We start from the raw sequence: 17,822 nt of genomic DNA on the forward strand, positions 1-17,822 counted from the left end.
TTTTCTTTTTTATTCCTTGGAAGAAAGTAAAGAGTAACTAATTTACGTTTTTATACGTGAAATATTGTATGTATATTGGTATGACCGACGTGTTCTTTTAACGAGAATTAAATCGACACAGCTGTTCAATTTGAGGATCTCATATATTATTATTACTTTTACCATTTACATTCCGGCTCTGTGATAAATTTATCAGTGGACGGTGAAAAGTTTACAACTTTTCTTTTTTTTTCTTTTTTCTTTTTTACCTATACTTTTTGTTTTGTTTTGTTTTATTTTTCTATTTTCTTTTTTAGCACAACGCAATTTCCAAACGACGAATTTCTGAAATCCTTACGTTTGGTTACATTTGTGATCGTAGCTATAGAGATGCATAATTGAATATAAGAATTTACATCGTCGCATCGATTATACAATGTTTCATCTTAATTAATTTTACTTAACTTTTTCACTTTTAACGTGCATAAATATGTATGTTGTATATATATAAGTCAATACAATAATTTTAGCCCGAGTCTTTTCATAGACATATATATATATATATATATATATATATATATATATATATATATATATATATATATACATACCATATATATATATATATATATATATATATATATTTATTTATTTATTATTAATGAGACCTTATCGAAGCAACGGGCTGCATATCGTTGTCATGTTGATACATAGACAATTTTTTAAAGATACGATCGTTTAAATAAAAATAGAAAGAAACCTAAAAGAATGATGCTTCAAAACTAAAAAGAAAAATTACAATCATTTTTTTGCTTAATTTCTTTACAAATAATCAGTTGATAAAACGGAAATATACTTGCAATGAAAAATTCTCAACGTCTGCTGATAAGAATAGAAATAAATAAATAATTTTAGGAAACGTATAAAAACGTTCCTTCATATGATTTGTAGTATACAAAAACCTTTTTTTTTTCAATTCTTCAACGCTAGTAAAAAATACTGTACATCCGACTTTTACACCCAGACATTATAATTAAGTAAAGAACTCCTTGCGTGTAGATTCTTTTTTATACAATTCGTAAATAAAATATGTTTAATATATTGGTACAATCGATGTTACCATACGCTATGGTAAACGTCAGATGTCGAGGGCGGTATCAGAGCCATGATGATAATCCTCGTTTAACAGCGGCTCCTGTTCGATGACCATGTGAACTGTAAACAAAACTCTTCATGCATACCAATACAAATAAGACGATAAAATAAATTTATTTGTAATAATGATCTACGTTTTTCTCATAAAATCGTTCACTGATATTTTTTATAAAATTTCAAAAGTTCACAAAGAAAGAAAAATAAAAAAAATAAAAAAAGGTAGACAAAATTTCAACACCATCTCTCTTTTCCATGCGAACACATTTAAGCATTCCGATACAATCATCATCTTAATTATTACATAGAATTAATTGTTAATTATTATTAAATAATGAAAATGAAAAGAAATGTTTCACATAAATATCATCACAAATAAAAAAGATTGTAAAAGATATTTTTTTTTTCTAATTGATTTTAAAAATGGATGCAAGCTATACATGCAGCAGAGCAAGCATCTATAAATGCTACTGTGCATAAATATTGTTAATAGTGAAAATTATTAGATACAAAACATGCTGTTTTATATAGATTAATAATAAATGTGTTAATAACTCGCATTATAAGAAAATATAAAATTTAACGAACACGTGATAATTGTTTCATCGCAATAATTCCATGCAAGAAAGAAGTGCAATTTCTCGAAAGAGAAATATAAGGATATTTTGTATATTTTTAAAACTATTTATTTGATAATTACATTTGATTTAACACTTGACTGTGGCAACGTTATCAATGAATGAGAAGAACAGGATAAAAAGATAAAAAAAAGAGTCATATGACTTTTCGTTTTAAATTAATTTTTAAGTCGAATTGTTCGTTTTCTTTTTTCTTATTATTTTTTTTATTTGTTGGTCAAAATAGACATACTTACGTGACAACTATTAGAAAGACAGAAAGAAATGGAGAGCCGCAGAGAGAGAGAGAGAGAGAGAGAGAGAGAGAGAGAGAGAGAGAGAGAGAGAGAGAGAGAGAGAGAGAGAGAGAGAGAGAGAGAGAGAGAGAGAGAGAGAGAGTGAGAGAGAGAGAAAGTTCAAAGAATATAGTGTGAACAAAGCATACTACCTTGCATATTTCAATTTTTTTTTCAAAAGTGCAAAAAGAGACAGAATAATAAGCGTAATATGTAGTAGCTTTACGATTAGATTGGTTATATTAAATGAAAAATGGCAAATGGTGGTAAACTCGTTTATCAAGAAGAATAAAGATACAGTCGATGCACAAAATTTGAACTTTCTACCGAATACGTTCTCTTACTATTTTTCTATTCTTTTTTTCTTTTTTAACTAAAAAAAAAATAAATAAATAAATAATCCAAGCAGAAAGTTGCTCTCTCGTTATTTAAATGATCACTTGCAACAGTTTAATTATCTTAAAATTTTTTCGTATCATTAATGTGTAACAATCTGATGGTAAAATCGTTCATCGAATACATTATTTTACAATTTCCTAGGTACATTAAAACATTTGATAATAACTCCCGGAAATAAAATGGGAAAAGTTTTAAATGGAAAAAATTTTCATCAAGGATGATTCAAAGCACAGTTATGTTGTAAGAGAAATGCTTTACGCGAGATAACAATCAAATTAGTATATGACATTACTCTGAAAGAAGCTCGATCGATGCATAAAAATAGGATTTCATTGCTAAAGACACAAAGGTGAAAATGTGTAACATTAGGTTTAAGATATAATTAAAGTCTCTAATAATCGTAATAAAAATTGTTTAATAGGTTACGTAAATATGTACGATATTATTATCTCGTTCGATTATACTAATATTTTCTATATGATTTAACGTCAACGCAATTCCTAGAACAACATTTTTTTCATTTTACCGACTAATATTATATGTACAAGATTGATACGTATACAGATATACTATTAAAAGAAAAAGTGTACGTTCACGAGATACCTGTGACAGTATTACACACAAATGCCATGATTTTATTACGTGTAGTGCAAGAAAGTGTCTTCTAGAAAGAAATAATTAAATTTGCAACTAAGTTCCATTAAAAATCAGACCATCTAATTTTCTATATTTTCTTTATCGGTGAAAAAAGTATAATCTATATTAATATATACACACATAAATAAAGATATGCATATGTTTATGCATGTATATATATATACGGGTGTGAATATATATATATATATATGTATATATATATATATATATATATATATGTATATATATATATATACATATACATATACATATATTATATTTAGTAGATATATATGTGTGTATATATATATATATATATATATATATATATAAAATGTATTCAAACTGTATTCGGGTGCAGGAAAAAATTTCGATCACATAGAAAGAATATTGAGAAATAAATATTATCTATCTCATTCCAGAGTGTTATATCATAATGAACTTAATACCTATGTATATCAGTATCTCCAAAGTTTACAAAGGACATTTCTGCAAAAGGCAGAAATATTATCAAAATAAATTTCGATAATCTCTATAATATACTTGTATTTATATGTATGTATCTTTATGTAAATTAGCAAAAGAGAAATGACTTAAGGTGCACCTGCTTACATTACTCAACCGTGATGTAATGCATCAGCGCGAATTTTTATCTTACCGCAGAAAATTCAAATTATACTCTCCTTCTTCTTTTTTCTACTCTAATCAACCAAGCAACCAACCAGCATATATTTTCCCATTAAATACCGAATCTTAAATAATATCTTTTCATGGTGGTTCACTACATCGATCATTAATCGAGATGCAATTAATTTTACAAAATGTTTCCGTGCGCCTAAAAAAGAGATAGACTTTGACCAGCTACGGACAGCTTTTCTTATTTATGAATTCGAGCAAATTACACCTTACTCGTAATCTTCTTTCCCTTTTACTAAAACTATATATGTGGCGATGATCATCGTAAATATGAACGATAAAGACCGATATATCACCGATTCGGATTTTACTAGTAGTTTATGGAATAGCTATATAATATTATAAATTAATGTGATAACAAATGGGCTGTACTGTTCAAAGGATATCTGTACAATTAGAGTAGTTAAATTTAAACTGAATACCTATTACTTTCCGTTACACGTTATGTATCCCGTTTTTATACATATAAAATAAATGATACAGATCATTTATTATCACAAGTAAGTCTTAGTGGTGTTTTTTTTGCAATTTGTTACGTTGAGACCTATTAGTACCATTTTTTTCGGCGACGTTAAGCTGAGGGCCGATAGTGCGATGATCCCCCACCGGTATTCTGAATAGCTTTATCTTCATATGATCACAAATTTCAAGGCAGACTTGAGCACTATATCGCAGAAGGTCCAACGTGACCCAAATCTAAACAACATAGATCAGTTCGATTTTTTTTATAAAAATAAAAACTTCATACCTTGGGATTTAGCTTGTGGTTCTTATCGAGATGAGTAAACGACGATAAAGAGACGGGAACACTTACGAAACACAACCAGAGAACGTAGTACTCTTTGATAAAAAAGTTGAAATATTGGTTAAGAAACAGCATGGCTGGACCGATTAAGGAACTATCTAAATATTGCATTTCGTTTTTCGTCATATGAGCGACCTGAAAATCAAGAAAAACAATGTGATATATTATGAAAGGAAACATGAACTAATTTACTTTTCTATTTTTTCAGAATTCTTCTATAATATACCTACCACTAATCGATTGGTAACTTTTGCTGCAACCATCCCAAATGCAAGTATATACAACGCGGGATGATTTTCGTATACGTGTTCAGTACTTTTCCTATAAATTATGAAAGCTGGAACTACCACGAAACTAAATGGGATGATCGGCGATAGAACCGATGTTCCCTGAAATTCAATTATCGTTATGCAATAAAACCGTCCAAAAAAATTGACAGATATTCTTGTACTCTTTTAAAAGATCCTTTTTCTTATTATTATTATTATTATTATATTCATCTACTACTCAATTACGACTACAGACAAAATATAAAAATAACGTTAGAACAGAAATAATGAACTGAATGTAAAACATTAACTTCTTTTTTACATGTATCATACAATTTTATCTCTTTTTATGGCATAAACTAAAATAATAAAAATGAACATAATAAGAGACTGATAATTAATTATTCATTATGATGAATGATTAAAATATTTATGAACTCCAATTATTTATCGGTCCCTCTGTTGCAGACATTACTCAACGACTGTATGCATACATAAATTATTTCTAAATATACCAAGCGGTGCTAGCAAGAGTTCATGCGTAGAATTATAAATAGTAAGGGAAATATAACACATAAAAACCTGCAGGAGAGATAAAGCGAGAGACAAAGATAAAAATCTAGCAAAACAGAAAAAGAGAGAAAGATATATATATATATAAAGAGAAAGATGTGACATTTTCATAAAGAGAAAAAAAAAGAAAAGAAAAGAATGAAGCCAACAGAAATCGACAAATGATTTTGCTGGCGTTCCTACGATGTTGGCTAAAGATTCATGCAAGATACGTACGCGAATTGTTCGATAAATTGACATTGGATCGGTAGTGAACGTGGAACAGGACAAGGTATAAAGAAAAATGCTCCCTAAATTTTTATAATGGTCAAATCCTTAAACGAGAAAGAGAGAGAGAAAGAGAAAGGGGGGGAGGAAGAGAAACGCGTTTTGAGTGTAGTATAAACCTTATTGAACACATCGGCGAATACGAACAGAGTGTTACAAACAATGTCTGTGATGCTTTTTTGTAAGATTTAGGCCCAGTTCAGCATGAATAACGATAAGCAAGTAGAGAAGTATTCTTTGTGAAAAATATTCGTGTAATCTTGTAAACCTTCGACCTCTATCAAGACACTACGAGATGAGACTAATTCGTCGATCGAAAGCACAGAACATGGCCAAATAATAAGCAGGCGATGTGTGTGTGTATATATATATATGTGCATATATATATATATTTTTTTTTTTGCAATCTAGCCAATATCAGAAGCAACCTACACGAACGTCAGAAATCTTCGTAACATTGTAACGTATTGTAATGTTTTGTGTAAAATTAACTTTAGATTGTGATGTTTACATTTTGGCTTCTTTTTTTTTTTCTTAAGAAACAACAAAGCCTTTACAAAACGTTCAAACGTAACGAAGAAAAACTTAATCGGATAATTACCTCCGGATCACTCGCTTATCAACGCATACACGAATAATACACAAAGTACCATGTTGGGCCTAAATCAAAAGATATGTACAAAGTGCACTACACAGTGGATTTAGATATGTCTGTAAAACTCTGACTTACTGCGACGGTGGAGCCATTTTTTCCGACACCACCGGCAAGAATGACGGATATACTGCTTTGTGCAAGTAAAATAGCGATGCCCACGGCGATCCATAATGGAAAGATCTTGACCTCTGTGCCAGTATATGGCAACTGCATGAGCGATACGAAACATCTTTCCGTTAGTTGGCTTCAACAGCAAGCAGAGTGAATATTCTTAATCGCTTTAATACATTTCATTATTATATCTAAGCATCTTGAGAGAGAAAGAGAGAGAGAGAGAGAGAGAGAGAAATTGAATTATATATGTGCATGTTTTTGTGTGTTTGTGTGTATGTATATATAAAGGAATGTAAATAGAAAGATAATTAGAAGAAGAGAAAGAGAAATAAAGTGCCCTTGAAATGATTTTCATTCGATACATCCACAATGATAGTCAAAATTTTTATATCTGTATAATAAAGAACGAAATATTGCTCTCCTACTCGACCATCATCGCCATAACCACAAACAGAATCCAATTCGGATACCTAAGCAATCTCATAAGATTAAAAATATCGAGTACGAAATGACGATAAATAAATGACTTTCAACATCGCATTGCACGAGAGTGCACCAAGTTACCAGAGAATACAAGTAAAAGATATACCGTATTCATCCCTAACAGAGGCAGTTCGAGATGGTAGGTGCTAGTTATATATGTCCTCCCACAATGGAAATGATTAATTAGAAAAATAGAGAAAGTAGGTACTATGGATAGGATAATTGTAGGAGAGAAAGAGAGAAAGAGGAGGAAAGGAGAAGGAGGGAGAGAGAGAGAGAGAGAGAGAGAGAGGGAGGGAAGGAGAGAAAAAGAGAGGGAGAGAGCTAGATATTAGAAAGAAAAAGACAGAGAAAGAGGAAAAGAAACAGAGAAAAAGTGATTATCAAGCGTAAGAAACTGTTGCAAAATTTGGTGAGAAAAGTTTGTTCTAATCTACACTGGCAGAGGTAACAGAGGTTAAACAAATTTTTTTCCAGTATTTTGTTTTTAATTTTTTAAAATACTGTGCGAGCGATCAAATCTTTTTTTTTGTTTGGTCTGTTTTGTTTCTTTTTCTTCGAACTTACTGCAATTGTCGAACCGTTCTTTCCAATTCCACCGGATTCAAAGACTTTACAAAATTGAAGAAAGACGTGCGCGTAGCCCGCGTAAAATATCGCTGCCACGTAACAACTGAGTGTGCCCAGACCGAGCATAGGGATCTAAACAAATCCAGAAAATCTTACTCTTTAAGAAGATCGTGAAGAGCAGAAGAGAAAAACTTTTATGTGAGTTTTATATCTACTATCACACTCGATTGTATTCAACGTTGGCACGAATTCTTCATGTCTCTATAGTCATCTAAAGAACGCAGACCTTCCAATTTATTCCTTTTCGATTGTCAACAATTCGATTCTAATCCGGAATGAGATCAAATAGAGAAAAGCCAAAAATACTCGAAGATGAGATGATTATGAGGTACATAAGAGCAAATTACAGCACTCTTCTTCGGTTGCAATTTAAAAGAAATATGGATCATCATCATTGAAGACGATACATTATTCAATATCTTTACTATACTCTTTTTATAGAGGCATACTTAAAAGGAAGCACAATTAATTGCTAAGTAAGAGTGTATGTGTTTTCGTCGTTGTCGTATTGCTGTTGTTGTTACTGTTTATTTTGTTCTATGTAGTCGATCAACAAAAAGAAACGAACGCAAAAGTATAAGCAGGGGAGGAGACATGTGGTGGGAAAAACTAAGGAAGAAACAAATATTGCATAATTTTGTTAATACGTTAATTAATGGACTTCGATTTGACGCCAATTGAGGTAATTATGAAATTAGCGATAATCTCAAATCGAAAGAGATTAAACAGAATGATAAATTATTGGAAAAACCTCGATTATCGGCGCGAAATATAAAAACTAATCATATTGTAAAATTAAAAAAATTCTGATCGAGGAAAAAAATCTCCTCGATGAATAAATATTAAATTTGCGATATTATTACGTCGCTTTTAAATTCTACACCAAGCACCAATGATTAAAATACAAATAAAGGAAAAAAAAAGAAAATAATTGCAGCAAAATTTCTATATATACACTGTAATAATACGAATGAAAGAACGCTTAAGAACCTATATTTATATACAGAACAATAAATTACATTCGAACGTAACATCTCTACGTGGTAAAAATTTAAAAAAAAAAATGCATTTCATCGTGCAACGTTCAAACGGCTTTATAACGTCTTGATACTTTGCATAAATGTAAAATATCTCTTTTTAGTTCGTAAGATGACGTACTAATAAGTTCATTAAATATTTGAAACTTAGACAAATGATTGGCGAGGAATCGTAATTATACAAGGAAATTGATGATATAGGATCAACGTAAACAATTCAATGGAGAATATGGAATTAAAATGTGTATTAAGTTGTTAAGTATTGGCGGTATATAGAAGTACTTCCAGCACTGCTCTTCATGCCATGCTGATCCCATTTCCGTATGTTCAACCGAAAAATCTAATTTTCGAACTTACAGCCACAGTCGAACCATTCTTGCCCACTCCTCCGGTGAAAATCACCGAAAATATGGAATATAAGTTTGCCAGAGCACACACCACTGTCATAACTCCTATTAAATATTTCAACAGAAAACCATCAATGTATGGTATCTGGAAGAAATGTTCACGTTAGACTCATGAAAAAATAACACGGATATATTTTTCCAAACTCCATGAGTCATTTTCTCTATTCCTATTTCCTTATTTTTATATTATTATTCAATTTGTATGTGTATATTTCGTATTCTTAATAAAGAATACGAGAATAGCACTTTTTGTAATTGTAAGATTCGTAAAAAAAAAATGAAAAAAATAAATAAATTAATTAAACAAAAACTGTACGATAATAATAATCATAGATCTATTTGAGTTAACTCTACTATGCAATATATATCGGAGGGGTAATTTTAATATTATTTTGTACATAATACATCAGCATGTTAAACATATTATAAAAGCAAGGTTACCAATGACTAGCCAATTCTTATGAAATGCTAAGAAAAATATTAGTCATCATTTTACTACTTAATTCCTCGCATATATGTTTTCTAACCATATAACGCCTATATTACTTGTGATTATTTGTGCTTCCTTTATTCATAATAAAAATAAGTTTTCATAGCAAATAGATCAAACTATTCATTGTAGTAACTCAAAATTTTAAAAAGAAAATAATAGGAGAAAATACGATAAAATAAAAATTTTCGAATATGTGTGACTCACTACAAATAAAATTCAACAATATGGATGAAATGCAAGAAAAAAGAGATACAACCTCCATCATCCAAATCTTAGGTCCAAAAATAGCAGAAACAAGATGTATTCCTATGATGGTGAACTGAGCTTCTGTTACATCCACTTTTCCAAATCTTAAAGATCCTGTTAAAAAAGAATATATAAATATACAAAATCAACAGTAAATATATAAAACACTGTATCTAGTTATATCATATCTTGGAAAACAAATTCTGTTTACCTGAGACATAAGTTTGCCAATGCGCGCAATAAAATAAAGTCATTGCGCAAAAACATTGGAAGAACATCCATGTTGGATAATATCCCAACTGTACAGCTATACATGCGGATAATGCTACGAATACTGAAAAATAAAAATAAATGAAATTAAAAATATAAAATAATGTTTTAACATTACAGTTATAATAAAATAATTACCTGTGGATATTGAATCACATCCATGATCAAATAATTCTCCCAATGGCGTAGACGTACCAGTTCTTCTAGCCTGTTTGCCATCAATAGCATCCAAACTTTGGTAAATAAATAAACCCAACGCACATAAAAAACATGCCCATCTAGGTGCCTATAATAACAATAATATCTCAAACAAGTATACACAATTTAGTAAATCTTAACTATTATACTTAATGATTAATTACTAACCATAAAAATAAATTTAAGTAAATAACAAGCATAACAATAATAAAATTTTGTTCAAAAAACATTAAACATGAATTTGCTATTATTATGTCAAAAGAAAAATAACAAATAACATAAATGCGCAATTTAGATAATATAAAAGCATATTTAAAACATTCATTCATAGACCATCTTGGTATCTTTAATAATATGCTGTATAATGCTTATCGTTAGTTATATGCGATGATAAAGAAAACTTAGGTTATATATACCTCAACTTTTGCATCGGGACTATAATACACTAATATTAATGTAGTAACAATATTGACAATTAGACCCAATATAGTAATTAAATTCGGTGCAAGCCAAAGTGGAACCTTGCTGACAAGCCAGTCCCACCAGGGTTGAAGAAATGCATCCAAAAGACTATTAGTTGTGCAACTATATTTGTGCTCACTTAATCGCTTCAATTGTCCAGGCGAGAGTAATTTTTCTTTATAAAACTGCATATTTCGAATTTCGCGGCTACTCAAAGTGCCTAAAAAGAATTAAAATAATACAACACTCATCGATTCTTCGCAATATGAACAAGCACAATTGCTAAACATAACAAGTAACCGTTTGCCTGAATACATACGACATCTCCGCACTACTAGTACGCATCAAGCCGGAACTAGACTTTCTGCTTGTAAAAAAAGCGCGTAAATTCAATATACGACTTTAGACATAATAAAATCAGTATTGATTTCAACATCATAATTTAATGATTTTTTTTTTATTCAAAAAATTTTTATACCTTTTCTTATTAATTATACAAAATTTTATTTGATTCTAGTATATTTTCAATATATATTAATTCTTTTTCACTATTCTCTAAAAGTATTAATATATTTTTTGCTTCTTTCTTACATCGAACACTATCATTTTATCAGTTTACTCAGTGATAAGTCGTAAGATAAACTTTTCCTGATACATATTTTTTCTCTCTTTTATCTAATATGAAATACTGTTCATATTTTGTGTTATTAAATAGATGATGATTTGATATCAGCAGTTTACAACTCGAAAAGTATGGCGGCTTTAACTACCTTTGCAAATGAGTTTCGACTCGCTGCCTATAATTGTTTAAAAAAATTAAATCCATCTTCACTATATAAAACAACACATCCAGGTAATAAAAATATCAGTTAAAATCATATAAAAGATCTTGATTGCAATTACTAGAACTTAAGATTGAAAGTAACCTCAATTCTTTACACTTTACTATAATTGTGTAATATATATATAACGTTTGCTATAAAATATATATAAAATTAAATTTCAATGGTTCCTTTTTTTAAAATATAAAGTTACTATATGACATATATTGCTTTAACACTTTGTAAAGGACCTATATACAATGTTGCGTATAAGAAATACATTTGTATACGAAATGTAATAGATTATTCTCTGTGCCAGCACTATGTCTATGGAAACCTGGAAGAGCCACATATCGTACATTTTTGCCATGGATGCCTGCTATACCAAAACATCAAGTCGAAGTAACGGAATATAATGAAGAAAAGGAAAACCTAATGATAGGTTTATTTGTATAGATACAAATATATTAATGGATAATAAGAAAACCTAAGAACACATGCTTATAGAAGTTCATTTTTAGATGTGATAAAGGAGATCAACAACCAAATAGCAACAGATAGAGTAGGTAGATTGTTCGCAATTGTTCACATATGTGGCAAACAATTTAAAATCACAGAGAATGACATCATAATTATGCAAGGATATTGGCCTCCTACAATTGGGGATAAATTAAAACTTGAAAAAGTATTGCTAGTTGGCGGCACTGATTTTACTCTTGTAGGAAGGCCTATTTTAAATCGAGAATTGGTTTCAATCGATGCCACTGTTATTGAAAAGACATTATCACATACAAAATATCATTTTAGAATGAAAAAGAGGAAACAATATCGTAGATTAAATTGTAAGATAAAAATAACATAAGAATAACTATATTAGATAACTATCACCTATCTATAACTTGTTTAATCATTTTATTATTTCAGTTTATCGAGTACAACACACAATGTTGAGAATAAACTCTATAAACATAAACGGCAATATCGATAAAACGAAAGAGGTGGAAGGATTAGATAGAATATATTAATACCAAAGTAAAATGTATAAAAAATATATTTATCTATTAAAAATAGTATACGATGAAGAACATTCCGTGAACGATAAGACAACTATATTATCCCTTTGTTATCATTGTACCTACACTCGACCATGTTTGTTGATGTAGACAAAGAATCACTTCTCCTTTTTATCCAACACCTTACCGATTCTAGCACAAAGTACAAACATTATAGTCAATGTACTATTAAGAACTCTTGTATTCTTTAAATAACTTTTCCATACGTTTGTAATAATATTTATCACAGATTATAGTCACATAAAAAGATTCGATTTAAATCGTATTAAACGAAAACGAAAATTAAAGTTAATAGATATCTTTCAAAATTCAAAAGAGAAAAGCGCGTGCGCAGGAGTAAATAGAAAAGAGGAAGGACATATGTATATCGTGAATGCAATGTAATTTTTACTGTTAACGGTTGACGTCAGTACGACTTTCGAACGAGATGAGCACGCCTTCGCCGTGAAAATCCATGGCGCGCGCGGCCATGGAAGCAACGCATAACGTTGTCGATTGGCAGTCGACCGCGACGCGTTGCGTGGCGTGGTGTGTAGTTCATCTTTTTCATTCACATTTTGACCTAACCAAGCGTAAAAAAACATCAGAAATTTTGTGAAATTTGTTAGTAATAACGTTCGAAAGTGGCGCTTAGTGTCGACAAATATTTTATAGTGTTCATTTACGATTAAGAGAGACATACAAAAACAGTGTCAAAAACGCATTTTTTCACTGTGTCTTTTTAACAACGATTCTTTAACGCGCGTTTAAGAGCAATCAAAAAGAAAAAGAACAGATAAAAAAAAAAGAAAGAAAAACAAGAAAACATGGTGCTTCCCAAGTGTTACGGATTTATTAAATACGCCCTCGTGTGGGTGAATCTTGTCTTTTGGGTGAGTTTATTTTGGTCATCTCCCTTTGGATTGATTCTCTCGTTATATATTCAACCAATGAGAAGTCTCTTCTAAGATCTTGAAATTTCATCGTAATGCGATTTATGAATAATTGCTGATAATTACTTTAGTAGATGTTATAATATATGCATTTCTTCTATACAAATTTATCAATTGAAATTTATTAAAAAAAGAAAAATACAAAAGAATATTTTTAAGAGGATGTGTTCAACAAACACATGTGTAGTATGATTTGATATATATATATATATATACATATATATAACCATATGTTCGGTATTTTGTATCACATTGTATATACACTGTTGTATTATATTACAGTTCTACATTTAATTATATAATACAAACGTGTATATATAGTATATATATAATTGTATATACAAAAGTGTATATACAGTTGTATATACACGTTTATATTATATTACAGTTCTTCGATGATGCTTTAGGTTGGTTGTTTCTTCAAGAAATATATTTTCGTTTTATTTATATATACAACGCAATTCATGCTTGCGAAGGACAAATTTATATCTAAAATGTATCTTACAATTCACGCATCATATGTACTCACGCATTTATCTACTATTCAAACATCGTAAATGTTTCGAGTAAATATATAAGAATCTTTAACTTCTTTGTTTTATATCCAAGTATTTTCTCGTCTTTTTTCCTGTTTTTTCTTTAACGATAAAATCACAACGGAGCGTTAAAAAGGACAAGCGCGCATACTCGCACATAAACGCAAACGATCGAATTTATCGATAAAGAGTAAGAGATTATCGATAAAACTCATGTAGTTAGGGATCGTTTACGTTACCATATAACAAGGAGTGGCCACACTTCATTAGACAAAAGAAAAGAACAAAAGCTTTAGAAATTACAGAAAAAAGAAAAAATAAATACATAGATGTATTATATATGTAATATGTATATAAAATAAAAGGGGAGCAAAAAAGACAAACATTCTACGTTGAAATGGGTCGTCAAGCGTATATATATATGCAACACTACGTGTATTATTCTTTTTCCATTATTTTTCATTTTTAAAAGAGATTTCAGTCAAACGCAGACCCCAACATCTGTTTCTCTTTATTCATTTGTTTATTTCTTTCCTTTTCCTCTTTCAAAAATCTTCTTTCATTCAGTAAAACCCATCAATGGGTAGTCCTTTTGGTGCAGAGACTTCCTCGTAAGAGCCAGGTTTCAGGTCGCGTACATAATTCTAATGGAAATTCCTTTTTCTCTTTCTCTAGGATAATACATAGATCCATTTAAAAGAAATACACATAGTTAAAGTATAGAGAAAAAAAATAAATGGATTACGTTACCGTACTACGTAATAATTAATCGAAATCATCATCGTCTTATGTGCCGGAAATACTATTATGACTCACTTTAATATCGCTAAGCGATAAAGATGATGAAGTAGATGAAAATGAATAAAAAGCAACAAATATATTTTTTCATTCATGATATCATGAAATAATAATCTTATTACCGTTGGGCCTTTTTCTTTTTCGTTACGTCATTGCTATTCTATCTCCCGGCAGGAGTAATTCTAGCGCAGCTGTATTGATTACATCTGGGCTCAACGAAAACTCATTTTGCAATATTACTCTACTCTTATCCGCATTTTCTTTTTCTGTTTTTTTTTTTCTTTTTTATTTTTCTCTTTTCTTCTTTTGCATTTGAAAGGTATATAATACCGCATCTCAATGAAATCCCGCTACTTATCGGAATGCACACGAAATGAACATTTTATTTATTTCTCACGATTATTTCGCCTTCACGAAATCTTTATTTATAAACATAAACACGTTTAAATATAGGCTTCTCGTCATACAACGAATATGCTCCCGGCCTACGCTCTAACCTAGTTTCATGAGAGGTTAGGAAGTATTGAAGTATGACATAGATAAGTAGGATGTACTTAGAATAATAAATCTATCCAACAGAGATATTGGCTCGACCACATATATTAAAACGTAATAAATATTAACAAGATATACAAATTTTTTTTACATATTTTTCTTATTACCGGTGAGCCTTTTTCTTTTTCGTTACGTCATTGCTATTCTATCTCCCGGGAGGAGTAATTCGTTTCTTTTTTTTCCCTTTCGATTCTCTTTAGGCGGTTGGATTAGCAGCAGTGGTCCTGGCGATATGGATGTTAACCGATCAAACCTTTCTCGTGTCCTTGGCACAAGAACAACACAATTTCAACGCAGGCCTTTACATCTTGCTAGCTGCTGGACTCGTCATGCTTGTGGTAGCCTTCCTTGGATGTTGCGGAGCTTTTCGTGAATCTCAATGTATGCTCGTAGGCTTTTTCAGTTGTCTATTGGTCGTAATAGTTGCACAAATTGCCGCTGGTGTTTGGCTCTATACCAACAGTGAGCGTCTCGAAGAGCTCGTCAAATCATCTGTAATCAACACCGTTAAGGTATCTATTATTTCTTCAATTTTTTTCCTTTTTTATTGACGTCTATAATATGTACTTTTTTTTCTTTTTTAGAAAGAGTATGGATCCGTCGATGTTCGTACTCAAACAGTGGATGCCTTTCAATCGGGTCTTGGATGTTGTGGAGCTACGGGACCAGCTGATTGGGCTGGCAGTACATATGCCAATTTCGATTCTTCCATTCCTCTTAGTTTAACTGTTTCATCGAAGTCGAACAATGCTTACAAAGTACCGAAATCCTGTTGCAAGGATAAGGACAGTGTAGCTTGCGAGTTAGCTCGTAATCTCAAAATAGCAGATATAGTTAGCCCTGCTATATATAACGAGGTAACTTAGGATATTGTTGTTTTTTTTTTATTGTTTAATGATCCACAGGTAAAGTATCATCTCTATGTCGTTAGTCTGATGAGAAAAAGCATCTTACAATGTGCTAATTATCACTTATAATTTCAGGGATGCATAGACAAATTGGTGGAAGCATTGAAGAGTCAAAGTTGTATTGTAATCGGCGTTGCGATAGCCGTCGGTATCCTTGAACTTCTTGGTTTAATATTTGCCTTGATTTTATGCTGTGCAAGCGGAACGTCGGATAGATATAAAGCCTAAAATGATCTGCGTTTTGTATTCAGGGTGCTTCTTCGTCCAATTTTTCCATATAATATTCAAACGCATTAACTGATATCGTTGTTCTACTTTGTGCCAAGATCGATCGATATCATTTTATATCATTCTTTCTCCCGTATAATTCTTAACACATAAAGAGAACCACTCGAAAGACCAATCGAAATAATTTAATGGATTATAAGAAATTTCTGAGGATAGGGAATCGTAAATTTATTTATGATAATGCGAAGAAATCGGTATCATTTTTAATGGCACACAATATCAACGATGTTAGAATTCGTATTGCACAAAACTTCTCCATATTTATGAGAATGTATTACGATTTTATTTGTATTTGTATTTCATGTATTTTTTAATTCTCTTTTTCTCCTTTTTTCTTTGTAAGAACTTCAATGTCGTAATTATTTACATTTACTTGTTTAATAACTTTTATGAGATTAGAAAATAGGTTCAAAACGACTGAAACGATAAAATCTCAACTGCACTGAATCTCCGAATTTAGTTAGATTTACGTTGTGTGATTTTTAAGATCGCATATTTTAATAAATGCTCAAGAACATAGAAATTATGTAATGTTTAGAGTACCTACGCATCGTATGCTTTTTTCAGGCCAAAGTCATACACCAAAAAAGATTGGTATCGATTTTAATATATATATATATATATATATATATATATATATATATATATATATATATATATATATATATATATATACATATATACATATACATACATACATACATACATACATACATACATACATACATATATGCATACATACATATGTACGTATGTGCATGTACAAACATATATTTCTCAAATGAATAAATAGACGATGTGGGGCGTTGCGCGAATCAAAGACATTGACAGATATTATTTATTGTTGAAATACACATGAAAAAGTTTAAGCAAGAATCATGCATGCACTGCCTTGGTGATGAACATGGTACAAATACAAGCAAATATTTCGATTGTCTCTTATAGTGTGTGTGTTAGTGTGTGTGTTGTGTGTGTGTCGCGTATGCGTGCGCGCGAGAGTGCATGTGTTTCAAATCAAAATATAGACATAGTGTAACACCCACAGAGTCTAGTCCACAGTGGTTTAATTGTAAATTGTTAATGATTATCAAAAAAGAAAAATAATTTGCTTTATTAATATACGTTTTTGCGCGTAACTCGTACCATTAACACTTTAGTAATAACGCTAAATATATTTTCCGCTATTGTATATTATAGAAAAAAAATCATGATCTTATACTTTTTTGT

The 17,822-nt window shown here is 30.5% G+C and overlaps 3 protein-coding genes across 11 annotated transcripts; 2 read left to right on the top strand and 1 right to left on the bottom strand.

The window, feature by feature from the left end:
* Positions 1-124: 124 nt before the first annotated feature.
* LOC124422950 (cholinephosphotransferase 1) lies at positions 125-14,058 on the bottom strand. 9 transcript variants are annotated; one of them, XM_046960106.1, is made up of 12 exons: positions 14,040-14,058; positions 10,639-10,904; positions 10,163-10,310; positions 9,966-10,088; positions 9,765-9,868; positions 7,509-7,643; positions 6,420-6,551; positions 4,811-4,969; positions 4,590-4,715; positions 4,330-4,471; positions 3,529-3,568; positions 125-1,194 (listed from the first exon to the last, which is right to left on the bottom strand). In XM_046960106.1, exons 1-12 carry the CDS (start codon positions 14,041-14,043, stop codon positions 1,137-1,139), a joined length of 1,437 nt encoding a protein of 478 aa, XP_046816062.1. In that variant the 5' UTR covers positions 14,044-14,058; the 3' UTR covers positions 125-1,136. The 9 variants fall into 9 exon arrangements, with proteins under 9 accessions (XP_046816062.1, XP_046816061.1, XP_046816064.1 ...); XM_046960105.1 differs by lacking the exon at positions 7,509-7,643 and adding an exon at positions 8,966-9,100; XM_046960108.1 differs by lacking the exons at positions 7,509-7,643; positions 14,040-14,058 and adding exons at positions 8,966-9,100; positions 11,004-11,149.
* Positions 11,400-12,620, top strand: LOC124422957 (39S ribosomal protein L21, mitochondrial). Its single transcript, XM_046960124.1, has 4 exons — positions 11,400-11,537; positions 11,825-11,947; positions 12,027-12,347; positions 12,430-12,620. The coding sequence occupies exons 1-4, from the start codon at positions 11,438-11,440 to the stop codon at positions 12,528-12,530; spliced, it is 645 nt and encodes a 214-aa protein (XP_046816080.1). The 5' UTR covers positions 11,400-11,437; the 3' UTR covers positions 12,531-12,620.
* Positions 12,767-17,118, top strand: LOC124422954 (CD9 antigen-like). Its single transcript, XM_046960119.1, has 4 exons — positions 12,767-13,450; positions 15,600-15,911; positions 15,984-16,256; positions 16,383-17,118. The coding sequence occupies exons 1-4, from the start codon at positions 13,385-13,387 to the stop codon at positions 16,533-16,535; spliced, it is 804 nt and encodes a 267-aa protein (XP_046816075.1). The 5' UTR covers positions 12,767-13,384; the 3' UTR covers positions 16,536-17,118.
* The last annotated feature ends 704 nt before the right edge of the window (positions 17,119-17,822 follow it).

The sequence above is a fragment of the Vespa crabro genome, chromosome 3 (genome assembly GCF_910589235.1).
Source record: "Vespa crabro chromosome 3, iyVesCrab1.2, whole genome shotgun sequence".
NCBI classification, from domain to species: domain Eukaryota; kingdom Metazoa; phylum Arthropoda; class Insecta; order Hymenoptera; family Vespidae; genus Vespa; species Vespa crabro.